General features: G+C 38.5%; 1 protein-coding gene across 19 annotated transcripts in view; it reads left to right on the plus strand.

The window, feature by feature from the left end:
- Window positions 1-20,281, plus strand: part of MAP2K5 (mitogen-activated protein kinase kinase 5) — a 275,073-nt gene that overhangs the window by 135,204 nt on the left and 119,588 nt on the right. For all 19 annotated transcript variants that reach the window (XR_014817174.1, XR_014817176.1, XR_014817175.1 and 16 more), the window contains exon 14: window positions 20,130-20,203. Coding sequence is in view for 16 of the 19 variants with exons in the window: in XM_084978867.1 (XP_084834993.1) it covers window positions 20,130-20,203 (74 nt within the window). In the remaining 3 variants the exon portion in view is untranslated. The remainder of the gene's footprint in view (window positions 1-20,129; window positions 20,204-20,281) is intronic.

Raw genomic sequence — 20,281 nt, forward strand, 5'->3', positions numbered from 1 at the left:
GGTTTAAGGTCATCAACACCATGGAAATCAAATCTAATCTTTTGCTCTTGGAAGGTTAAGTTCCTTCTGGATTGGGTGCAATAATTATTATTGTTCTTAATATCATTGTTCATTGAGGTCCTTCTGTGTACTACAGTTTCTTTTGTATATATTATTTTATTTAAGCTTCATGGTAAGTTATTGTCTCATTTTCAGGTGAAGAAACTAAAACTTAAAAAGGCTGAACAACTTACTCGTAAGAAAGGTGATAAGGAGTTCCCGTCGTGGCGCAGTGGTTAACGAATCCGACTAGGAACCATGAGGTTGCGGGTTCAGTCCCTGCCCTTGCTCAGTGGGTTAACGATCCGGCGTTGCCGTGAGCTGTGGTGTAGGTTGCAGACGCGGCTCGGATCACGCGTTGCTGTGGCTCTGGCGTAGGCCGGTGGCTACAGCTCCGATTCAACCCCTAGCCTGGGAACCTCCATATGCCGCGGGAGCGGCCCAAGAAATAGCAACAACAACAACAACAACAAAAGACAAAAAAAAAAAAAAAAAAAGAAAGGTGATAAGTGATTGGTAGCCTAATGGAACAGCTCTAGATTTAGAGTTAGACCCAGATTTAAGCTCTGCTTCTGCCTCTTAATTCAACCCAGCTATGTGACCTTGGATCAGTTCCTTCATCTCTTTGAAGTCATAGCACTGTGTCTGGCGCATAATAGCTATTGTTAGAGTTCACATAACTGCTTCCTAAGACAAGCAGCAAGAGACAAAATGAGCAAATTGTTAGAACCTCCCCCAAACTTCCCTCCTATATCTACTTTATGTAAGAAGTGGAAAAATCTAAAATAAAACATCTGAAGCTCAGTCCAGCTTTCAAGGCCAAAACTGAGGTAATAATCCAGCCCATAAATTCAGTTAAGATTTATCTCATAAAACATAATGCAGTTTGTTAAGGGTTAAGGATTAGGATCAAGCACTCTTAGTTGTGTGACCTTAAACAAGTAATTTCATTAGCTTGAGCCTGAATTTACTGTTTGATCCCTGGCCTTGCTCAGTGGGTTAAGGATCCAGAGTTGCCATGAGCTGTGGTGTAGGTTGCAGATGCGGCTCAGATCCCGCATTGCTGTGGGTTCAAACCCACAGTAAAAAATGGGGTTAATAATAGTACCTATCTCAAGGGTTATGTTGAGAATTAAATGAAATATAATGATGATAAAGCATTTAGCCCACTGCTCAGCATATAGCAAGCTCCAAAGAAGTGTAATATGTAGTGCTCTAATTTTTATTATTTCTTTAAAACAGTTTGCCAAAGTTGATCTTCTGAACATATTACCTCAAGTCTAGTCTACAATCATAATGTATCGTACAATTTATGCATTCAATGTAGTACTCTATTGCTTTCTTTCCTTTTTCACTGAAAAGTTTCTCTAATCAGTAGAAGTCTTATAATTGGTGTATCTTAGATTTATGGGAAGTAGATCATTCAGAGCTGGGACAGAATGTAGGTCCCTTCTGACTTCCAGGAACTTGTTGCTACAGTCCAGGTATTTCGCATACATCAACCAGAGTATGTCGCCTGGTAGGAATCTAAGATCCATTAGAAGGAAACCTCTTTTGCTTACTAAAAGGGAGGCAGAATTGAGGAGCTTTGGCCTTTGCCCCTGGTATTAGCCTTGTAAATGCTGTGTTTATCATACATGAAGAAGGAAAACCCCATTTGCTGCTTTCATTCAGAACTGAATCATGAGACTCTAGATAATGACTGCCGTTTAGGATGACTAATTCTGCTGCTTAATTTTTTTAATGTCTTTTTTTCTTTCTCTCTCTCTCTTTTTGTCTTTTGTCTTTTTAGTGCTGTACCCTCGGCATATGGAGGTTCCCAGGCTAGGGGTCCAGTCAGAGCTGTAGCTGCTGACCTACACCAGAGCCACAGCAATGCAGGATCCGAGCCGCATCTGCAACCTACACCACAGCTCATGGCAACTCTGGATCCTTAACCCACTGAGCAAGGCCAGGGATCAAACCCACATCCTAATGGATGCTAGTTGGGTTCATTAACTGCTGAGCCACCATGGAAACTTCTCTCTCTCTCTCTCTCTCTTTTTTTTTTTTTTTTGGCTGTGGCATGCAACAAGCAGCTTTATGTGGGGTCTTAGTTCCCAGACCAAGGATTGAATCCAGGCCACAACGGTGAAAGCACCAAGTCCCAACTACTACGCCACCAGGGAACTCCTAGTGTTGCTGAATTTTATTTCAGGCTTTTCAAGAATATTTGGATGACCTACCCTTTATTCTGTGATGGGATGATTAGAATAACTTTTATGTTGCATTGTGGTTCTCTCATAAGTGTGTTCCTGTTGTGCATAGATGAATTTGTAATGCAGAATGTCAGCATAGTCCATATTGTACCTGCTGTTCTTATTCATTAGAATGCAGTCCCCAAGAAATAACTAGATAGATATATTAGTTGTTGTCTTTTCATAAGACAATTAAACAATGAAAGGATGTTGTTTAAGCATCCAGGCATAGTGCTGGGAGGGGTTACTAGCAGTAGCTCCTGGGAAACTGAGAGTGGCTTCCTGGCATCCAAGCAAAATAGTGTAATTGCGGAGTTCCCATCATGGCTCAGTGGTTAACGAATCTGACTAGGATCCATGAGGTTGCTGATTTGATCCCTGGCCTCATTCAGTGGGTTAAGGATCCAGCATTGCCATGAGCTGTGGTGTAGGTTGCAGACGCGGCTCAGATCCCACGTTGCTATGGCTCTGGTGTAGGCTGGCAGCTACAACTCCAATTAGACCCCCTAGCCTGGGAAACTCCATGTGCCACAGTGCAGCCCTAGAGAAAGACAAAACAAACAAAATAGTGTAATTGCTTTATAGAAGGGAAAAATTGAAGTTTATTTCAGCTTTCATTATCATCCCACAACAGAGACATATACCATATTTCAAAATTGAACTAGCATTTCCCTAAGTTTTGCACCATGCCTATTCTAAAAAGCATTCAGTGAGGCTTATACATGAATGCACAGAGTAAATTAAATATTTTATTTTATTTTATCATTATTTTTATTTTAGTGCTGCACCTGCAGCATATGGAGGTTCCCAGGCTAGGGGTCCAACCTGAGCTGTAGCTGCCAGCCTACATCACAGACACAGCAACATGGGATCTGAGCCGTGTCTGCGATCTACACCGCAGCTCTCGGCAACATCAGATCCTTAACCTGCTGAGCAAGGCCAGAGATCGAACCCACGTCCTCATGGATGCTAGTTGGGTTTGTTAATTGCTGAGCCACGACAGGAATTCCGCAAATTAAATATTTTAAATACAGACTAAACAGAGACCAGAAGGGAGCAGCAGTGGGAAATGCCACCAGCACCTGATATAAATAGATTACAGCAAAAGAGGAATCCTGAGTTTATGTGGATTTCCTTTAAATTGCATGTACGAAAAGTCATGACTTTGGGACTAAACTTAAAGGAAATTGACAGCAGGGTCCTATATAAAGCACATTGAATAACTCTAACTATAGTTTGGTGAGAGAGATTTTATTTATGTTCTGAACAGCCCCCTAGGTACCTATGCTGCCATTTCCTGACAGAGGGTCACCTCCCTCTCTGACCCCTGATTGTGTTGGGGGTGGGGGCTGGGCAGTGGGTGGAGGAGCCTTTTGTGAAAAGCCACAGAAAGCACATGCCCTTGTGGGCCTTTATTAGCAGGCTTCAGCTTGATGCTGTTTATGTGGATTGTTTAATGGCTAATTGATGCAGCGTGTGTAAAGATACAGTTTCCTGCATGAGGCAGTTATGGGTGGCAACATGGGTTTGTCTCAACATGATACCAATTTCCACAGTCGATTTGGTCAATTCAATGAAGGAAAAAAAGGGTCAGTCCAGCCTGAAAAGCAGAGCAGTTACTGGAGGTTATTGAGGCAACTGTGGTTGGTTGATCAAAATTTTCATGTTTGAACCATTTGTTTTCACGTTTATATACATAGCCTTAGTCACTTGGGGAAATAATCTCAAACATATGGAAGTAACATTTCAAATTTAGTGCCTTTAAAAAATATTTGTATCACAATCAGGCCTTCTAGAGCTTATCAGTTTTGAGAGGAAATTATCATTTTACCATTGATAGGTAGTATGTGACCAGTGTGATTAACAGATGTCTTGTTATTTTGTTGTAAATAGAACAGGAAGGTGACCACAGGGATCACAAAGCACCCTTAAAAACTATGGAAAAATTAATAAGTTAAATAATCGTGTTTTGAGGCAGATTTTTAAAACCCCTTTATTGTTATCTAACATCATCCATTTTATGTGTATGATTCAGGATTTTTAATAAGTTATGAAATTGTGTAACCATCATCATAATCCATTTGAAAACATTTCCCATCAGCTCAAAAAGAATTCTCATGCCCATTTGTAGTCAGTTCCTCCTTCTTGCCCCAGCCTCTGGGAACTGCTAATTTGTTTTCTGAATTTATGGATTTGCCTTTTCCAGACATTTTATATAAATGGATTAATACAACATGAAGTCCTTTCTATCTCACTTCTTTCATTTAACATAATCATTTTGCGATTTATCTATTTAGGAGGATGGGTGTGTTAGCAGTCCATTCCTTTTTTTAAAATGTCTTTTTTTTTTTTTTTTTTTTGTCTTTTGTCTTTTTTGTTGTTGTTGTTGTTGTTGTTGCTATTTCTTGGGCCGCTCCCGCGGCATATGGAGGTTCCCAGGCTAGGGGTTGAATCAGAGCTGTAGCCACCGGCCTACGCCAGAGCCACAGCAACACGTGATCCGAGCCGCGTCTGCGACCTACACCACAGCTCATGGCAACACCGGATCGTTAACCCACTGAGCAAGGGCAGGGACCGAACCCGCAACCTCATGGTTCCTAGTCGGATTCGTTAACCACTGCGCCACGACGGGAACTCCTAAAATGTCTTTTTAAAATTGATGTATAATTGACAAAAAAACGTTGTATTAGTTTCAGGTGTAGTACATGATTTGCTATTTATCTATGTTACGAAATGATTACTGTAGTAAGTCTGGTTAACATCTGTCACCATACATAGTTACTGAATTTTATTCCTGTGGCAAGAACTTTTATGATTTATTCTCTTAGCAACTTTATTATGATTATTTTGGTCTTTTTAGGGCCGATCCTGCAACATATGGAGGTTCCTAGGCTAGAGGTCAAGTGGGAGCTGTAGCTGCTGGCCTATATCACAGCCACAGCAATGACAGGATCAGAGCCATGTCTGCAATCTACACCACAGCTTATGACAACGTCAGATCCTTAACTCACTGAGTGAGGCCAGGGATCAAACCTGCGTCCTCCTGGATATAAGTCAGATAGTTTCCACTGAGCCACAAGGGGAACTCCCTATCTTAGCAACTTTAAACTATGCAGTATAGTATTACTAAATAAAGTTGCCATGCTATGCATTACATCTCTGTGACATTTAAAAAACAGAAGTTTGTGCCTTAGATGCCTTTTGCCCCCCCAGCCCCATCCTCCTCCTGTGGCAAACACCAGTCTGTTCTCTGTGTTTCTGAGCTTGTTCTGTTGTTTTTAGATTCCACTTATCAGTGAGATCATGTTATTTGTCTTTATCTGGTTATTTCACTTAGCACAGAGCCCTCAAGGTCCATCCATATTGTCTCAAGTGGCAAGATTTCATTGGTTTCAATGGCCAAAAAATATCCCGTAGTATATATGTAACACAGTGTCTTTACTTGTTGATGGGCATTTAGGCTGTTTCCCATTCAGCTATTGTAAATAATGCTGCAGTGAACATGGAGGTGTATTTATTCTTTGGTGTTAGTATTTTCATTTTCCTTGGATAAATACTCAGAAGTGGAATTGTTGGATCTTATGGTAGTTCCTTTTTTAATATTTTGAGGACTCTCTGTACTGTTTTCCGTAGTGGGTATACCAGTTTACATTTCCATCAGCTGTGCTCAGTGTTCCCTTTTATCTACATACTTGCCAATACTTGTTCTTTCTTGTCTTTTGGATTATAGTCATTTGAAAAAGTGTGAGGTGATATCTCATTGTGTTTTATTGTTGTTGTTGTTGGTGGTGGTGTTTTTTGTTTTTTGTTTTTTATGGCCACACTGACTGCATGTGGAAGTTCCCAGATGAAGGATTGAATCCCAGCCTCAGCTGTGACCTGTGCCGCAACTGCAGCAACCCCGGATCCCTTAACCCATCCACTGTGCCATGCTGGGGATCAGACTTTTGACTCTGCAGCAACCCAAGCCATTGCAGTTGGATTCTTAACCTACTGTGCCACAAGTGGAAACTCGTTGTTTTGATTTTCATTTCCTGACGATTAATGACCTGGAGCACCTTTCTATGTGCCTGTTGATCATCTGTATGTCTTGTTTCAAAAAATGTCTACTCTCAGATCCTCTGCTCATTTTTTTTCTAATGGCCACGCTCGTAGATTATGGAAGTTCCTGGGCAAAGGATTGAATCCAGGCAGCAGCTGTGACCTATGCCACAGTTATGGCAATGCTAGATACTTTAGCCCACTGCACTGGGCTAGGGATTGAAGCTGCACCTCCACAGCAACTCAAGCCACTGCAGTTGCATTCCTTTTTTTTTTTTCTTTTTTCTTTTTTGACTACACTGTGGCATATGGAGTTTCCAAGACACAGTTGTGACCTGTGCTGCGTCTGGGCAACACTGGATCTCTTAACCTATTGTGCTGGGGCTGGGGATTGAATCCTGACCTGGGGCTGTGGAGATGCCATCAATCCCATTGCACCACAGCAGGAACTCCGTCTGCTTATGTTTGTTTTTTTGGGTTTTTTTGTTTGTTTGTTTTGCTATTAAGTTGTATGAGTTCTTTATATGTTTTAAATATTAATCTTTTTTAGATAAATGATTTGCAAATATTGCTCTTGGTTGCCTTTTCATTTTTTTCGATAGTTTCCTTTGCTGTGCAAAAAGCTTTTTATTTTGACATAGTCCCACTTGTTTATTTTTGCTTTTGTTGCCTTTGCTTTTGATATCAAATCCAAAAAAATCATTGCCAAAACTGATGTGAAGGAGTTTACCTGCTGTGTTTTCTTCTAGGAGTTTTATGGTTTCAAGTCCTATAGGCAAGTCTTTAATCCATTTTGAGTGAATTTTTATATATGATATGAGATAATGGTCTAGTTTCATTTTTAAAAATGTAGCTGTTTTATTAGCACCATTTATTTAAGAGATTGTCCTTTCCCCATTGTATATTTTTGACTTCATCATCATCAAATAATTGACTATATAAGCCTGAGTTTATTTCTGGACTCTCTATTCTGTTCATTGATCCTGATTACTATAACTCTGTCATGTAGTTTGAAATCAGAGAGCATGATATCTCCAGCCTTGTTCTTCTTTCTAAGATTGTTTTGACTTTTTGGGGCCTTTTGTGGGTCCATACAAATTTTAGAATTGTTTACTCTGTTTCTTTGGAAAAATAGGGATTATATCAATCCATAGACTGCTTTATGGTAGACATTTTAATAGTATTGATTCTTCCAACCCATGAGCAGAGACTATCTTTCCATTTATTTATACCTTCTTCAGTTTTTTTCATCATTGTTTTACATTTTTCAGTGTACACGTCTTTCACCTCCTTGGTTAAATTTGTTCCCTAGATATTTTAATGTTTATGATACAATTGTAAAAGGAATCATTTTCTTCATTTCTCTTTTTGTAGTTCATTATTAGTGTATAGAAACACAACAGTTTAGATTTTCTGTTTCTTCATGATTCAGTCTAGGAAGTTTATATATTTGTAAGAGTTTATCCATTTTTTTCTAGGTTGCCCAGTTTGTTGGTTTATAATTGTTCATAGTAGTCTCTTATCCTTTTTATTTCTGTGGTTTCAGGTGTAACTTTTCTTCCTTTTCTGATTTTATGAGCCCATATCTCTTTTTTTTTTTTTTTTGTCTTTTTGTCTTTTGTTGTTGTTGTTGTTGCTATTTCTTGGGCCGCTCCCGCGGCATATGGAGGTTCCCAGGCTAGGGGTTGAATCGGAGCTGTAGCCACCGGCCTACACCACAGCCACAGCAACGCGGGCTCCGAGCCGCGTCTGCAACCTACGCCACAGCTCACGGCAACGCCGGATTGTTAACCCACTGAGCAAGGGCAGGGACCGAACCCGCAACCTCATGGTTCCTAGTCGGATTCGTTAACCACTGCACCACGACGGGAACTCCAGCCCTATCTCTTTTGTTCTTAGTCTAGCTAAAGGTTTGTCTTTGGTGGGAGGGCCATTCCTGCAGCATATGGTACTTCCCAGGCCATGGATTGAACCTGAGCTATAGCAGCGACAATGCCAAATCCTTAACTTCTAGGCTACCAGGGAGCTCCAAGATTTGTTCTTTTTGTTTGTCTTTCAAAGAACCATGTTTTGCTTTCATTGATTTTTTTTTGTCTTTTGTCTTTTTAGTTTCTATTTCATTTATTTCTGCTTTGACCTTTGCTGTTTCCTTCCTTATAACTTTGGGCTTTGTTCTTCTTTTTCTTGTTCTTTGAAGTCTAAAGTTAGGTTGCTTATTTATCACTATCAATCCTTCCCCATTAGAGCTGCTTTTCTATATCCCATAATTTTTAGTATGTTGTATTTCCATTTTCATTGGTCTCAAGGTAGTTTTTTATTCTTCTTTTGATTTCTTTATTGACCCAGTAGCATATTATTTAGTCTTCACTAATTTTCCAGTTTTCTTCTTGTAATTGATATCTGTTTTCCTACCACTGTGGTTGGAAAAGACAACCTGATATGGTTTTAATCTTCTTAAATTTGTTAACACTTGGTTTATGGCCTAACATGTGATCTTTCCTGCAGAATATTCAAGTGCGCTTGAGAAGAATGCATATTCCTTTTTTTTTTTTTTTTTTTTTTGTCCTTTCCAGGGCCTTACCTGTGGCACATTGAGGTTCCCAGGCTAGGGGTCCAATTGGAGCCGTAGCTGCCGGCCCACTCCAGAGCCACAACAACGAGGGATCCAAGCCATGTCCTTGACCCACACCACAGCCCATGGCAATGCCGGATCCCCAACCCCCTGAGCAAGGCCAGGGATCAAACACACAATCTTATGGCTTCAGTCAGATTCGTTAACCGCTGAGCCATGATGGGAACTCCTCATTGTTTTTGATTGTTCTGTTCTATATATATTTGTTAAGTCCATCTGGTCTAACATGTCATTTAAAGTCCGTGCTATTACTGTATTGCTGTCTATTTCTCCTTTTTTAGGTCTGTTAACATTAGCTTTATTTATTTATTTATTTATTTATTTATATTTATAAATATTGTCTTCTTGTTGGATTGATCTTTTTATCGATATGTAATGCTTCTTTGTCCCTTATTATAGTTTTTCCTTTCCCTTTTGTTGCTGAATAGTATTCCTTTTTTTTTTCTTTTTGCTTTTTTAGGGGCCCCCCGAGGCATATGGAAGTTACCAGGCTAGGGGTCCAATCGGAGCTGCAGCTTCCAGCCTACGCCACAGCCACAGCAATGCCAAATCCAGTCCACGTCTGTGACCTACACTGTAGTTCACAGCAATACCAGATCCTTAACCTACTGAGCAAGGCCTGAGATCCTGCATCTCATGGATACTAGTCAGGTTCCTTACTGCTGAGCCATGATGGGAACTCCCTGAATAGTATTCCGTTGAATGGATATATCACATTTTGTTTATCCATTTACCAGTAGGAGGACATTGGATTATATCTAGTTTGGGTCACTTATGAATAATGGTGTTCTTCATATTTGTGTTTATTTGGTACTATGTTTTCACTTCTCCTGAACAGATACCTGAGGGTGATAAGTATCTTTTTTTAAATGTATGTAATTACAGTGGATCAGGTCAGCTAGCACATATCAATTTGGAGGAGAAATAACTGTTTACCATTGATACGTAGTATATTATCTGTGTAATTAACTGATGTTTCATGCTTGTTAAAGATTAAATAAGAAAGTGACCAAAGATTATATGGTAGGTTTACATTTAATTTTTAAAGAAACTTTTTTTTCCTTTTTTTTTTGCTTTTTAGGACCACACCCATGGCACATTGAAGTTCCCAGGCTAGGGGTCAAATCGGAGCTGTAGCTGCTGGCCACAGCCACAGCAACATGGGATCCAAGCCACAACTGTAACCTATGCCACAGCCTATGGCAATGCTGGATCTGTCACCCACTGAGTGAGGCCAGGGATCAAACCTATGCCCTCATGGATACTAGTCAGGTTCATTTCTGCTGAGCCATAAGGGGAACTCCTAATTTTTAAAGAAATTTTAAGGCTGATTTTTATTTATTTATTATTTATTTTCTTTTATTTGCTTTTTTGGGGCTGCACTTGCAGCATGTGGAAGTTCCCAGGATAGGGGTTGAATTGGAGCTATAGCTGCCACCCTGCACCACAGCCACAGCAATGCAGGATCCGAGCTGCATCTGCAGTGCACACCACAGCTCATGGCAGCGCTCAATCCCCGACCCACTGAGCGAGGCCAGGGATCAAATCTGCATCCTCGTAGATACTAGTCAGATTTATTTCTACTGCACCACAATGGGAACTCTCAGGCTGACTTTTATTTACAGACTCCTGTAGAAAACCATCTACCACTGTCTTCTGTATGACACTCATATCCTATTTGGAAGTTTTTCTATTTTTCCCACTCCCTAATATTTTTCTAATAATTTTCTAAGCACTTCAGATTATGAAACAGAACTGTATCATAACCACCTGTTATCTACATGGGCTGTCACTGCTGCAGGTCAAATATTTTTTATACCTTCATTAAAAAGCCCAGCTTACTGTGAAATCTCACTTGAAGGAGTGGGAAAATATTGCAACAGGAGATATACGTGATTTGGATAATTGTTAAAGCTTCTGTAAACTGTACTTGATTTTCTGTAAGAAGTCTGCCTTCAGGTAGAGCTTACATAATGAAAGTGAACTTTATTTAGCGTTTGGGCCTGGTCTAGTCTATTAGGTGATCCACATCCTGACTTTTTAGGCTAAGAATCATTGGCATTACCAGTTCTACAATGCAGTAGCTTCTAGTATATATAGTGCATTCAAGTTTACAAAGTGCTTCTCCTATTTAGTTATTCAACAATTCATTGAGCTCCATCCAGCTCTTTGACAGGCACTGCTGAGCACATAGTCTCACTTAATTTTCATAACAACCTTGTCAGTGTAGGAAGATCAGATATCATGCTTGGTCTTATGCATCATATACTCAGACACTGTCTCTTACCCACTCTATCCATGTCATCTCTACTTTTTCTGAAAGGATCTGGCCAACAGAAATCCATACTGATTTCTATAAAAATCTGTGTAAAATGACTAATTTTTTTAAATGAAAGAAGATAGGAAATATGTGATATTAAAAATAAGTCATGGCATTCCTGCTTTGGCACAGTGGGTTAGTGATCAAGCTTGTCTCTGTGGTGTTGCTGATTTGATCCCCAGCCTGGCACCATGGGTTAAGGATCTGGCATTGCTGTAGATGTGGCATCGCAGATGCAGCTTGGATTCAGTCCCTGGCCTGGGAACATCCATATGCTACAGGTGTGGTCAAAAAAGTAAACAACCCCCCCCCAAAAAAAAACAAAATTAGTCACTTTTTATTGTACCTTCATTTCACTTTCTCCCACATGATAGTGACCTCCTGGCCAAAACAAATTAAAACCAAACCTCAAATTAGGGAACACTAAAACATGTTATTTTATATGTAATGCATAAGTACTAGAGTTAATTTGGTTTTTCACTAAAGGCTTATGGTTTATACTAGATGAAGCTTATTTCTTTTTAGTGGTATGAAAAGGACCAGTATGTAATTTCAGATTCTGTACACTTCATTTGTATTTTCTCTTAGAAAATGTCTCAGTTAAAATCAATGCCCTACTATTCATTTAAGCTCCCTTGCCTTCAATAAAACTAATTGATAAACCCTAATAATTAATGGCCTGATTAAACCAAAATGACTTACATCTGCCCTGACGGTTGCCATTTATAATCAGTCACCTTAATGACTTGTCTTTTCTGTGCTTTGCTTACAGAAGAAAGGCTACGATATTTTTAAGTGAGTTTAATGAAAAGCTGTATGCTCTGAGTTGCTGTGTCTTTTCCATCAGTTGAGATTGCTTTAAAATAAGCATAGGTAGAACTCTCTCCTTAAAAGTAATCTTTCTTGCCTAATCTGTTGTGTTGTTTATTACTTGGAAAGAAGTTGAAAATAAGCCACATTACAACTACAAATTGTTTTAGTATTCCTGGAGCTATTCTGGAGAATTATAGAATTGGCATGTTTTAAACGAAAACATGGAAATGATGTAAGTTCAGTGACTATATACTGGGATTGTTGATACCTCAGATATAAGGTAGAATGTTTTATTTAGATAAAGTAAAACTTAAATCAGAGGAGCTGTGCTCATTCCAACATTTTAAAAGATTCCATTTGCTTCAGATTGTCATATGAATTCAGATTTAGCCTAACCAAATAAAGTCTTAATACTATTTATATCCTATTAATTTTGAAAAAGAATTTGAGGCAGTTTACAATATAAGGTTAAAACAATGAACAAAAGACAAAAAATAAGGTGTTTTTGTTTTTGTTTTTGTTTTTGCTTTCCGGGCTGTACCTGAGACATACGGAGCTTCCCAGGCTAGGGGTCGAATTGGAGCTGCAGCTGCTAGCCACAGAGGTGTAGGATCCGAGCCACTTCTGCAGCCAGCACCACAGCTAGTGGCAACACCGGATCCTTAACCCACCGAGTGAGGCCAGGGATCAAACCTGCATCTCACGGATACTAGTCGGATTCGTTTCCACTGAGCCTCAATGGGAACTCCAGGACTGGATGACGTCTAACATCATTTTGGACTCTTTGGCATATGGGAGAATTAAGCTTATAGAGATGCAAACTAAATGATGGCTCCAGAAAAACTCTTTCAGACATTTTGACATACTAAAATAACTTCTATTATGGTGGTTTATTTAACTATGAAGAGTAGAATGGTCAATAGGCGTTTCTCAGAAAAAGTAACACCTTCCCCTCCCATCCCCTTCCTTAGTCTGGAAATGAAAATTCCTGGGAATCTATAAGGTAAACAAGTTCCAAAGCTTACATGAGGTTGAATTTTAAAAATTCAAACCAGCCAGTAGTTTCCCAGTGGCTTAGCAGGTTAAGGATACAGTATTGTCACTGCTGTGGCTCAGATTGCTGCTATGTCATAGTTTCAGTCCCTGGCTTGGGAACTTCCACATGTTGTGGGTGCAGCTAAAAGAGAAAAAAAAAAATTCTAACCAGTCAGAGTAGAGACTTTTTTGAATAGTTTGAAGCTTTCAGGAGAAACTTTAGAATGTTCATGCTTTAATACTAGGGCTAAACTAGTTCCAGAGTAAGGGTTGATTTGGGCCTTCAATATAGAAAAATTCCAAAATAAGACTCAAAATGATCTGGTTATCTGCAAGAGTAACTGCTCGTAAGTTAACTACCTGCCAGTATGAAGGTTAACACTCTTTAAAGGATTATGACAAATTCATTCAACAGCATAAGATTGAGAGTATCTGGGATTTAACAAAATTATTATGCGAAAAAAGGAATTTTCTTTTGCTAATAGATGAAAGACCATAACCAGGAGAACAATCAGTCAATAGAAAGGAATCTCTCCACTCCCTGACTTAGCAGACAAGGACTTTAGTTATTACAATTACTCTCAAGGATTTCAAGGAAAGCATGAGCATTATGAGGTGAGAGGTGGAAGACATAAAAAAAGAACCAAGTGGAACTTCTAGATACGAAAAATAAAATAAGAATTTCACTTGAGGGAATTAACAATAGATTAGACACTGCAAAAGAAACATTTTGTGATCTTGATGTTAGAGATAGAGAAATTATCTAAAATTACTGCAAAGAAAAAAGAGACTAAAAAAAATAGCACAGCCTAAGTGACCTTTGTGACAATATCAGAAGTCTAAGATGTATGTATAATTGGAGTCTCAGAATGAAAGTTGGAAGAAAGGGAACATAAAATAATTTGAAGAAATAATGCCCTCAAACTTTCCTAATTTGTTGAAACCCATAAACCCAGAGATATAAGAAGCCCAACAAACTTTAACCAGGATAAACACAAAATCATACCAAAAGTATATCAAAATAAAACATTTGAAAGCTAGTGATTTTTAAAATCTTTAAAATATTCAGAGTAAATATAATACATTAAATAGAGAGACATGAAAATAGGAATGACAGTGGACTTCTTGTCAGAAGCCATGTAAGCCAGAAGACAGTGAAAAGACATTAAAATGTTGAATAAAAGAAAGCCCTATGAATCCTGAATTCTATGGTAAATATATTTTTCCAAATAACAGCTAAATAGAGACTTTTCAAGGCAAACAGTGCAGAGAAAATTTATTTCCAATAGAGTAGCATTGTAAGAAATGTTAGAGGAAGTTATTTAGGCAGAAGGAAAATGATACCAGATAAATGGTTAGATCAACACAAAGGAATAAATAGCACCAAAAGTGGTATACATGTAGATATATGAGACTTTTTTCTTTAAAAGTTTTTAAAAAGCAGCATCTAAATTTTTTAAATTATTTAAAGCAAAAGTAAAGTTACTATATTGTGGAGTTTATGACATACATAGAAGAATGGTGGTGTGTAACAGTAGCACAAAAGATGGGAGGGAAGAAAATGGAAACTGTTCTGAGGTTCTTACATTATAAATTGAATACCCTAATATTATTTGAAAGTATACTGTGAGAGATTAAGAAACATATTGTCCATTTAAAACTGAAATAGTCATTTAAAAAACAAAAGAAAACCTTTAAATTGGCTGGCAGACTTTAGCCCACATGCCAAATTTGGGTCACTACCTGTTTTTGTAAACATATACTAATGGAAAACAGCCATGCCCATTCACTTACATATTGCCTATGATTGCTTCTGCACTATAATGGCAAAACTGAGTAGTTAGAACAAAAAACATGTGATTCTTAACCCCTGAATTATGATTCATTACAGAAAGTTTGCCACCTTCTGGCTTAGAAGCCAACAGTAGAAATCAGTGGAATGCTAAAGAGTCCAGCTAATTGAGAAAAAGGGCAATGAAAGAAGAAAAAAAGAACAAACAACAGATGGGATTGATAATAAGACAGTAGAGTTGAAGTCAGCCATATCATTAACTATATTAAATGTGAATAGTCTCAATACTTCGATGAAAAGCACAAATTATCAGGTTGGTTTAAAAAGTAAGACCCAACTGTGTACTATCTGCAAGATCCCTGCTTGAAATATTAATGACAGAGAGATACCATCCAAACACTAATCATCAGACTCTTTAAACCAAAAATTATAACAGTATATTGTGGGGTTTATAATATATGTAGGAAAGGCAAGAATAATCTAAAAATAACGGAAACCAATCAGTGGTTGCCAGAGGTCAGGGTGGAGTTGGCTGTAAAGAGGCACAGGGAACTTTGGGGAGTGACATGAATGTTTCCTATCTTAACTGTGGTGTAATTACATGGATATTTGCCAAACTTATTAAACTGTATATTTAAAATTACAGTAATGTTGATTTCAAAAAATAAAATTGAACAATAGATGAAATTTCTCTTCAGATATTCTGAAGTTGCCAGCAGTTAAATCAGAGGGAAATACAACAGGTTATGTTGGTCTTTTCTAAATGCTGGCCTGAAGACTAGGACATGTTAGATTAGTTTCTGATTCAGTAGATCTGAGATGGAACCCAAAAAGGTTGTTTATTTTTGTTTTTTTATTTTTTTATTTTTTGTCTTTTTAGGGCCGCACCCACAGCACATGGAGGTTCCCAGGTTAGGGGTCTAATCAGAGCTACAGCTGCCGGCCTACGCTGGAGCCACAGCAATGATGTATTTGAGCCACATCTGTGACCTACACCACAGCTCACGGCAACGCCGGATCCTTAACCCACTGAGCGAGGCCAGGGATTGAACCTGCAACCTCATGGTTCCTAGTCAGATTCCTTTCCGCTGCACCATAACAGGAACTCCAGTTGTTTATTTTTAATGCACAGCCAGGCTTGGGAGCTGTCTAGCTACATAACTCGTTGTTTTTATAATAGGAAGCATAGCAATTGTTCAGGAAGAAAATCCTGTTTAGAATATACATAAGAATGTTATTATCCTGAAATCTCATGTGCACAATTATTGCTCAAAATATATACCAGCAGTTCCTTGGCCTGCATTCTCCAGGTCTTACTCATCCTTCTCTCCATGGCACCTACTGTCATATCTGGCACATACTAAGGTACCAGTAAATATTTGTTGATTGAGTATTCTTGAAGGTCCATAGGTTCTTCTCAAAATGAAAAATACCGCTTACAAATGGGTTAATTAATAGTGAAATGTACTCTGAAGTATATGCCATTAAGTGGAAAAGATACAGTTCCTCCTCAGGCCAAATTTATGCTTTTCCAGGTGAGCATGTTTGCCCATCTGCTTGTGGAATTATTCATTGACCACTTGTTCAACAGACATTGTTCCTTATCCATACCAGGCACCGTTCTAAATAGAGTAATGAACAAAACAGATCAAGTCTCTGCATTCATGGAGCTTTCCTTCAAGAGAGGAGAGCTGAGTGTGCACAGCTTTACACATACAGATGTAGTGTGTGCTAAGTGCTAAGAAGAACGTTGAAACAGAGAACAGGGAAAGGGAATGTCTGCATGGGAAGATATTGCTGTTCATAGTAGGTGGTTGAGGAAGGTTTCTCTTAAAAGGGTAACATTTGAACTGAAATTTATAAAAAAGTAAAGCAGCAGGTAACACATATATATGGGAGAAGTGTGTGCCAGGGACATGGAACTACAAAGCATGTATGGCTGAGAGGCCAGTGAGATGAAGCAGAGTGAATAGGGTAGGGGCCAGCTCAGAGGAGGCCTTGAAGCCTTCCTGAGTTCTGTATCTTGCATTGAGTTGGAAAACCCTTGAAGGTTTTAGGCAGGAAAGTGACATAGTCTGATTTAGGTTTTAAAAGGATCACTTTAGCTACTGTGTTCAACAAAGACTATAGTAGAGCAAGTATAAAAATAGGGAGACCAGTTCAGTGGCCTTGCCAAGGAATGAGTGCATATAGTCTGGCAGAAATGACTCCTCATAAACATCAAATTGGTTGGATTGTTCTACTTAGTAGGCTTTGGAAATTATTTTCTTTCAACTAGTATTTTACCGAAACACAGCCTAAATTTACTGCATTAGCAGCAGAACTTACTGACTAAATGTCATGAAATACAACACTTTTTGTAGCCTGGTTGATTGCCAGTGGATAATAATAATACCTTGTACTTGTAGAACATGTGACTGTTTAAAAGCTATTTTACATTCATTATCTCATCTAATCCTCAGTTAAGATAGATTGTCTTATTGTCTCCCTACAGAGGTGAAAACTAAAAAGTCACATGCCAAATTTGTGGCAGGGCCCAAAAGACTAAAATCCAACTCTTCTGTCTCCTAGCCTGAAGCCATTGATTCGTCTTAAAGGGATCTGTTAGGTTCAAATGATGTTGCTGGGAGGGGAACACTTATATTAGCAAATTTAGTATATTTGTATAGAAAGCCGTCAACCAGTAAGCAAGATACTATCGTCAAACAGAATACATACAAAACTATGTAAAGCATATTCCTACCTTGTGAACTTATTCCTTGGTGATATCTATAACAGTAAATATGGTAAGTAATTACTAATTTAAAAAATGGTACAGACAGTAAATATTTTAGCAGTTCAAAGGAAGTAGTGGCTTTGGTGGCCTGAGTGAACACGGTAACAGGGAGGTGGGGGTACTTGAGCTGGAGGATGGACAGGATTCGGTAAACAAATTATTGAGGAAGGATTTCTAAACCCAGGAGTTTTAGAGTCAGGGACACAGACTGCATGAACAAAAGCTTAATAATGAGGTGTTTTGGATTTGTTTCTTTCTTCTTGTGACTAAAACAGTCTAGTTGGAATACAAGGGTTATTTTGATTATGACTGTCTGTCTACTCTCATACATAAAGCATTCCTGAAAACTAGGCAGAAGTGATGAAGTAGGCTTGCACATAAGTAAAAAAAGATGTTGGAGAACTGAAGATGCCGTAAAGTTCTTGTTTACACCTTGCCTTTTAGAATATAATCTAGAAATTTTGGGGTTTTTTTGTTCCTTATTCATCTACTTAAGTCAAGTGTGTGTCTGATTAAAGCTAAGGATTTGCTAATGTTACTGTACTTTATTATTTCCAGGCAGCTCCTTCTTCCTGGGGCTCAGAATATTTGTTCCTTAACTGTCTCCATCTGATGTGGTGGCTTAAGAGTGGTTTAAGGGTGTCAGTTTATAGAAAAGCAGATTGTCCAGAAGAAAAACATTCAAAGTCGAGGGCCTGTAGTGAGAATTAGCTTTGGAAAATAAGACCAAGCTTTGTAGAGTCTAACATTTCTTTCAGTTCAGAATTTATTGAATGTCCACCATGGCTGTCTATGATGTGTATTTTCTGCAGACTACCAGGGCATATTTGAAAGCAAAACCTTATTCTTAAGGGTTGGGGCTGGAGGTCAGGGAATGTTTTACCTCTTTTTCAAGGAGCAGAATGATAGAGTGGAAGTGGTATATTTAATATGATGGCAGATTAAATTTATATTGAAATTGAGGAGAACTGGAGGCAAAGAGACAGTTCGTAAAAAGAGCTTACACCTGCCTAGGCATACTGACTTGGACCCAAAAAGAAAGCCCTCCTAAAGGAAGTATATAGTGTATCTTATCTGAATGGGCATGCTGCAGAGACAAGGCCTGCAGCTAACTCCTGATCACTGAAACAGAGTCATTAACAAAATAATACCGTGTGTTCATGGTTTCCAATAATTTATTCTCGTCTAGCCAACAAATACTTATTAAGCACCTAACTGTAGGCCTGGCACCCTTCAGGGGCTAGGATAGTCAGTAAAAGAGACAAAGTCCCTGCTTCATGGAGTTTACGTTCTAGTGTTAGGCAACACCAAATTAACACATGTATGAGAAAGTGCCTGGCACATTTCCTGTCACATGATCAGTAGGTTCAGTAATCACTGGTTACTGAGTTTGAAGTTTGAGTTACATAGCTACTCTTGGCAAGAAACTTTTTTAGGGTAACCTTTGCAGGGTGGATGGTTGGAGTGAGATTAACTCACAGGGGTTTTTAGATGTTACATAAAAAATTATGTCTCTTTTTCAGTTTGGGAGCAATTAAGGTTTTATGTTATATTAAATATAACAAGTGGTCTGTACCAGACCACTTTACCACTGAAAATGAAATGTTGAAGCAGGTGCTATTCCATACCACCAAAAGTGCTATGCTCTTATCCTGCTTGCATGGTTTTTGTGAGCTTCTTGAATTCCTGAATAGGTTCATTGTTGTCACTGACAGTGCTTCACAGAAACCCTTTGTGTCATTATTTAGCAACTGACTGCCTTGGCAAAACCCATGTCAATTCTTTGGGTAACTCTAATAAGAGTCAAAATGATATAAAGGAAAAGAAAGATAAATGAAACAAAGACTGATAAGTGCACACATGCACACACATCTCTTAGATCAATTTCTGAGGATTATCTGAAGTAACATTTATACATAAAACCAGGAAATAGCAGTACCGCACTCATGTTCTCATTGTTTCAACCAGATAAACCTGTTACCAGCAAATATAGAAATGATCTTTTCCTTGCTGGCTTCCCTTTGGCCCTACTGATTCTTAGGTGGGAGGAGCAGTTTCACACTGAGAGTACAGCTAAGCCTTTCTGTACAGATTCTTTGCATGAAGATTACATTTTCTTATCTGTGTTTCCTGAAAGTTGGAATAGAATGATGGGTGTGTTTACAGTTGTTGGAAGCCAAGATTTTATTTAACTTTCACATGAAATAAATAAACCCTTGCTTCTACAGAAACCAGAAATCATTAGAAATGGAGTTAGGACCTTACATTTTGCCTCCAAATAAAATGCTTTGCATTAAATTTGTGATTAGAATTCCGGGTTGAACAGATGATTGATGTCATTTTTGCAATATGGTATGATGTGTGTATGTGGTTTTTTTTTTTTTTTTTGAACAAGCACTGTAGACATGGAATGAGTTACATGGACTTCTCTGGTCCCATTTTAGATGTGAAGCCCTCCAATATGCTAGTAAACACAAGGGGACAGGTCAAGCTGTGTGACTTTGGAGTTAGCACTCAGGTAGGTCTCTTTTTCCTCCCTCTCTACTGTCTGTAACATCCACTTTCTATTTTCATTCTACTTGCTGGATTGAAAAAT

Source organism: Sus scrofa, chromosome 1, assembly GCF_054392235.1.
Source record: "Sus scrofa isolate SSC_HxYL_T2T_F1_AM1 chromosome 1, Sscrofa_HxYL_maternal_Yorkshire_Landrace_v2.0, whole genome shotgun sequence".
NCBI classification, from domain to species: Eukaryota; Metazoa; Chordata; class Mammalia; order Artiodactyla; family Suidae; genus Sus; species Sus scrofa.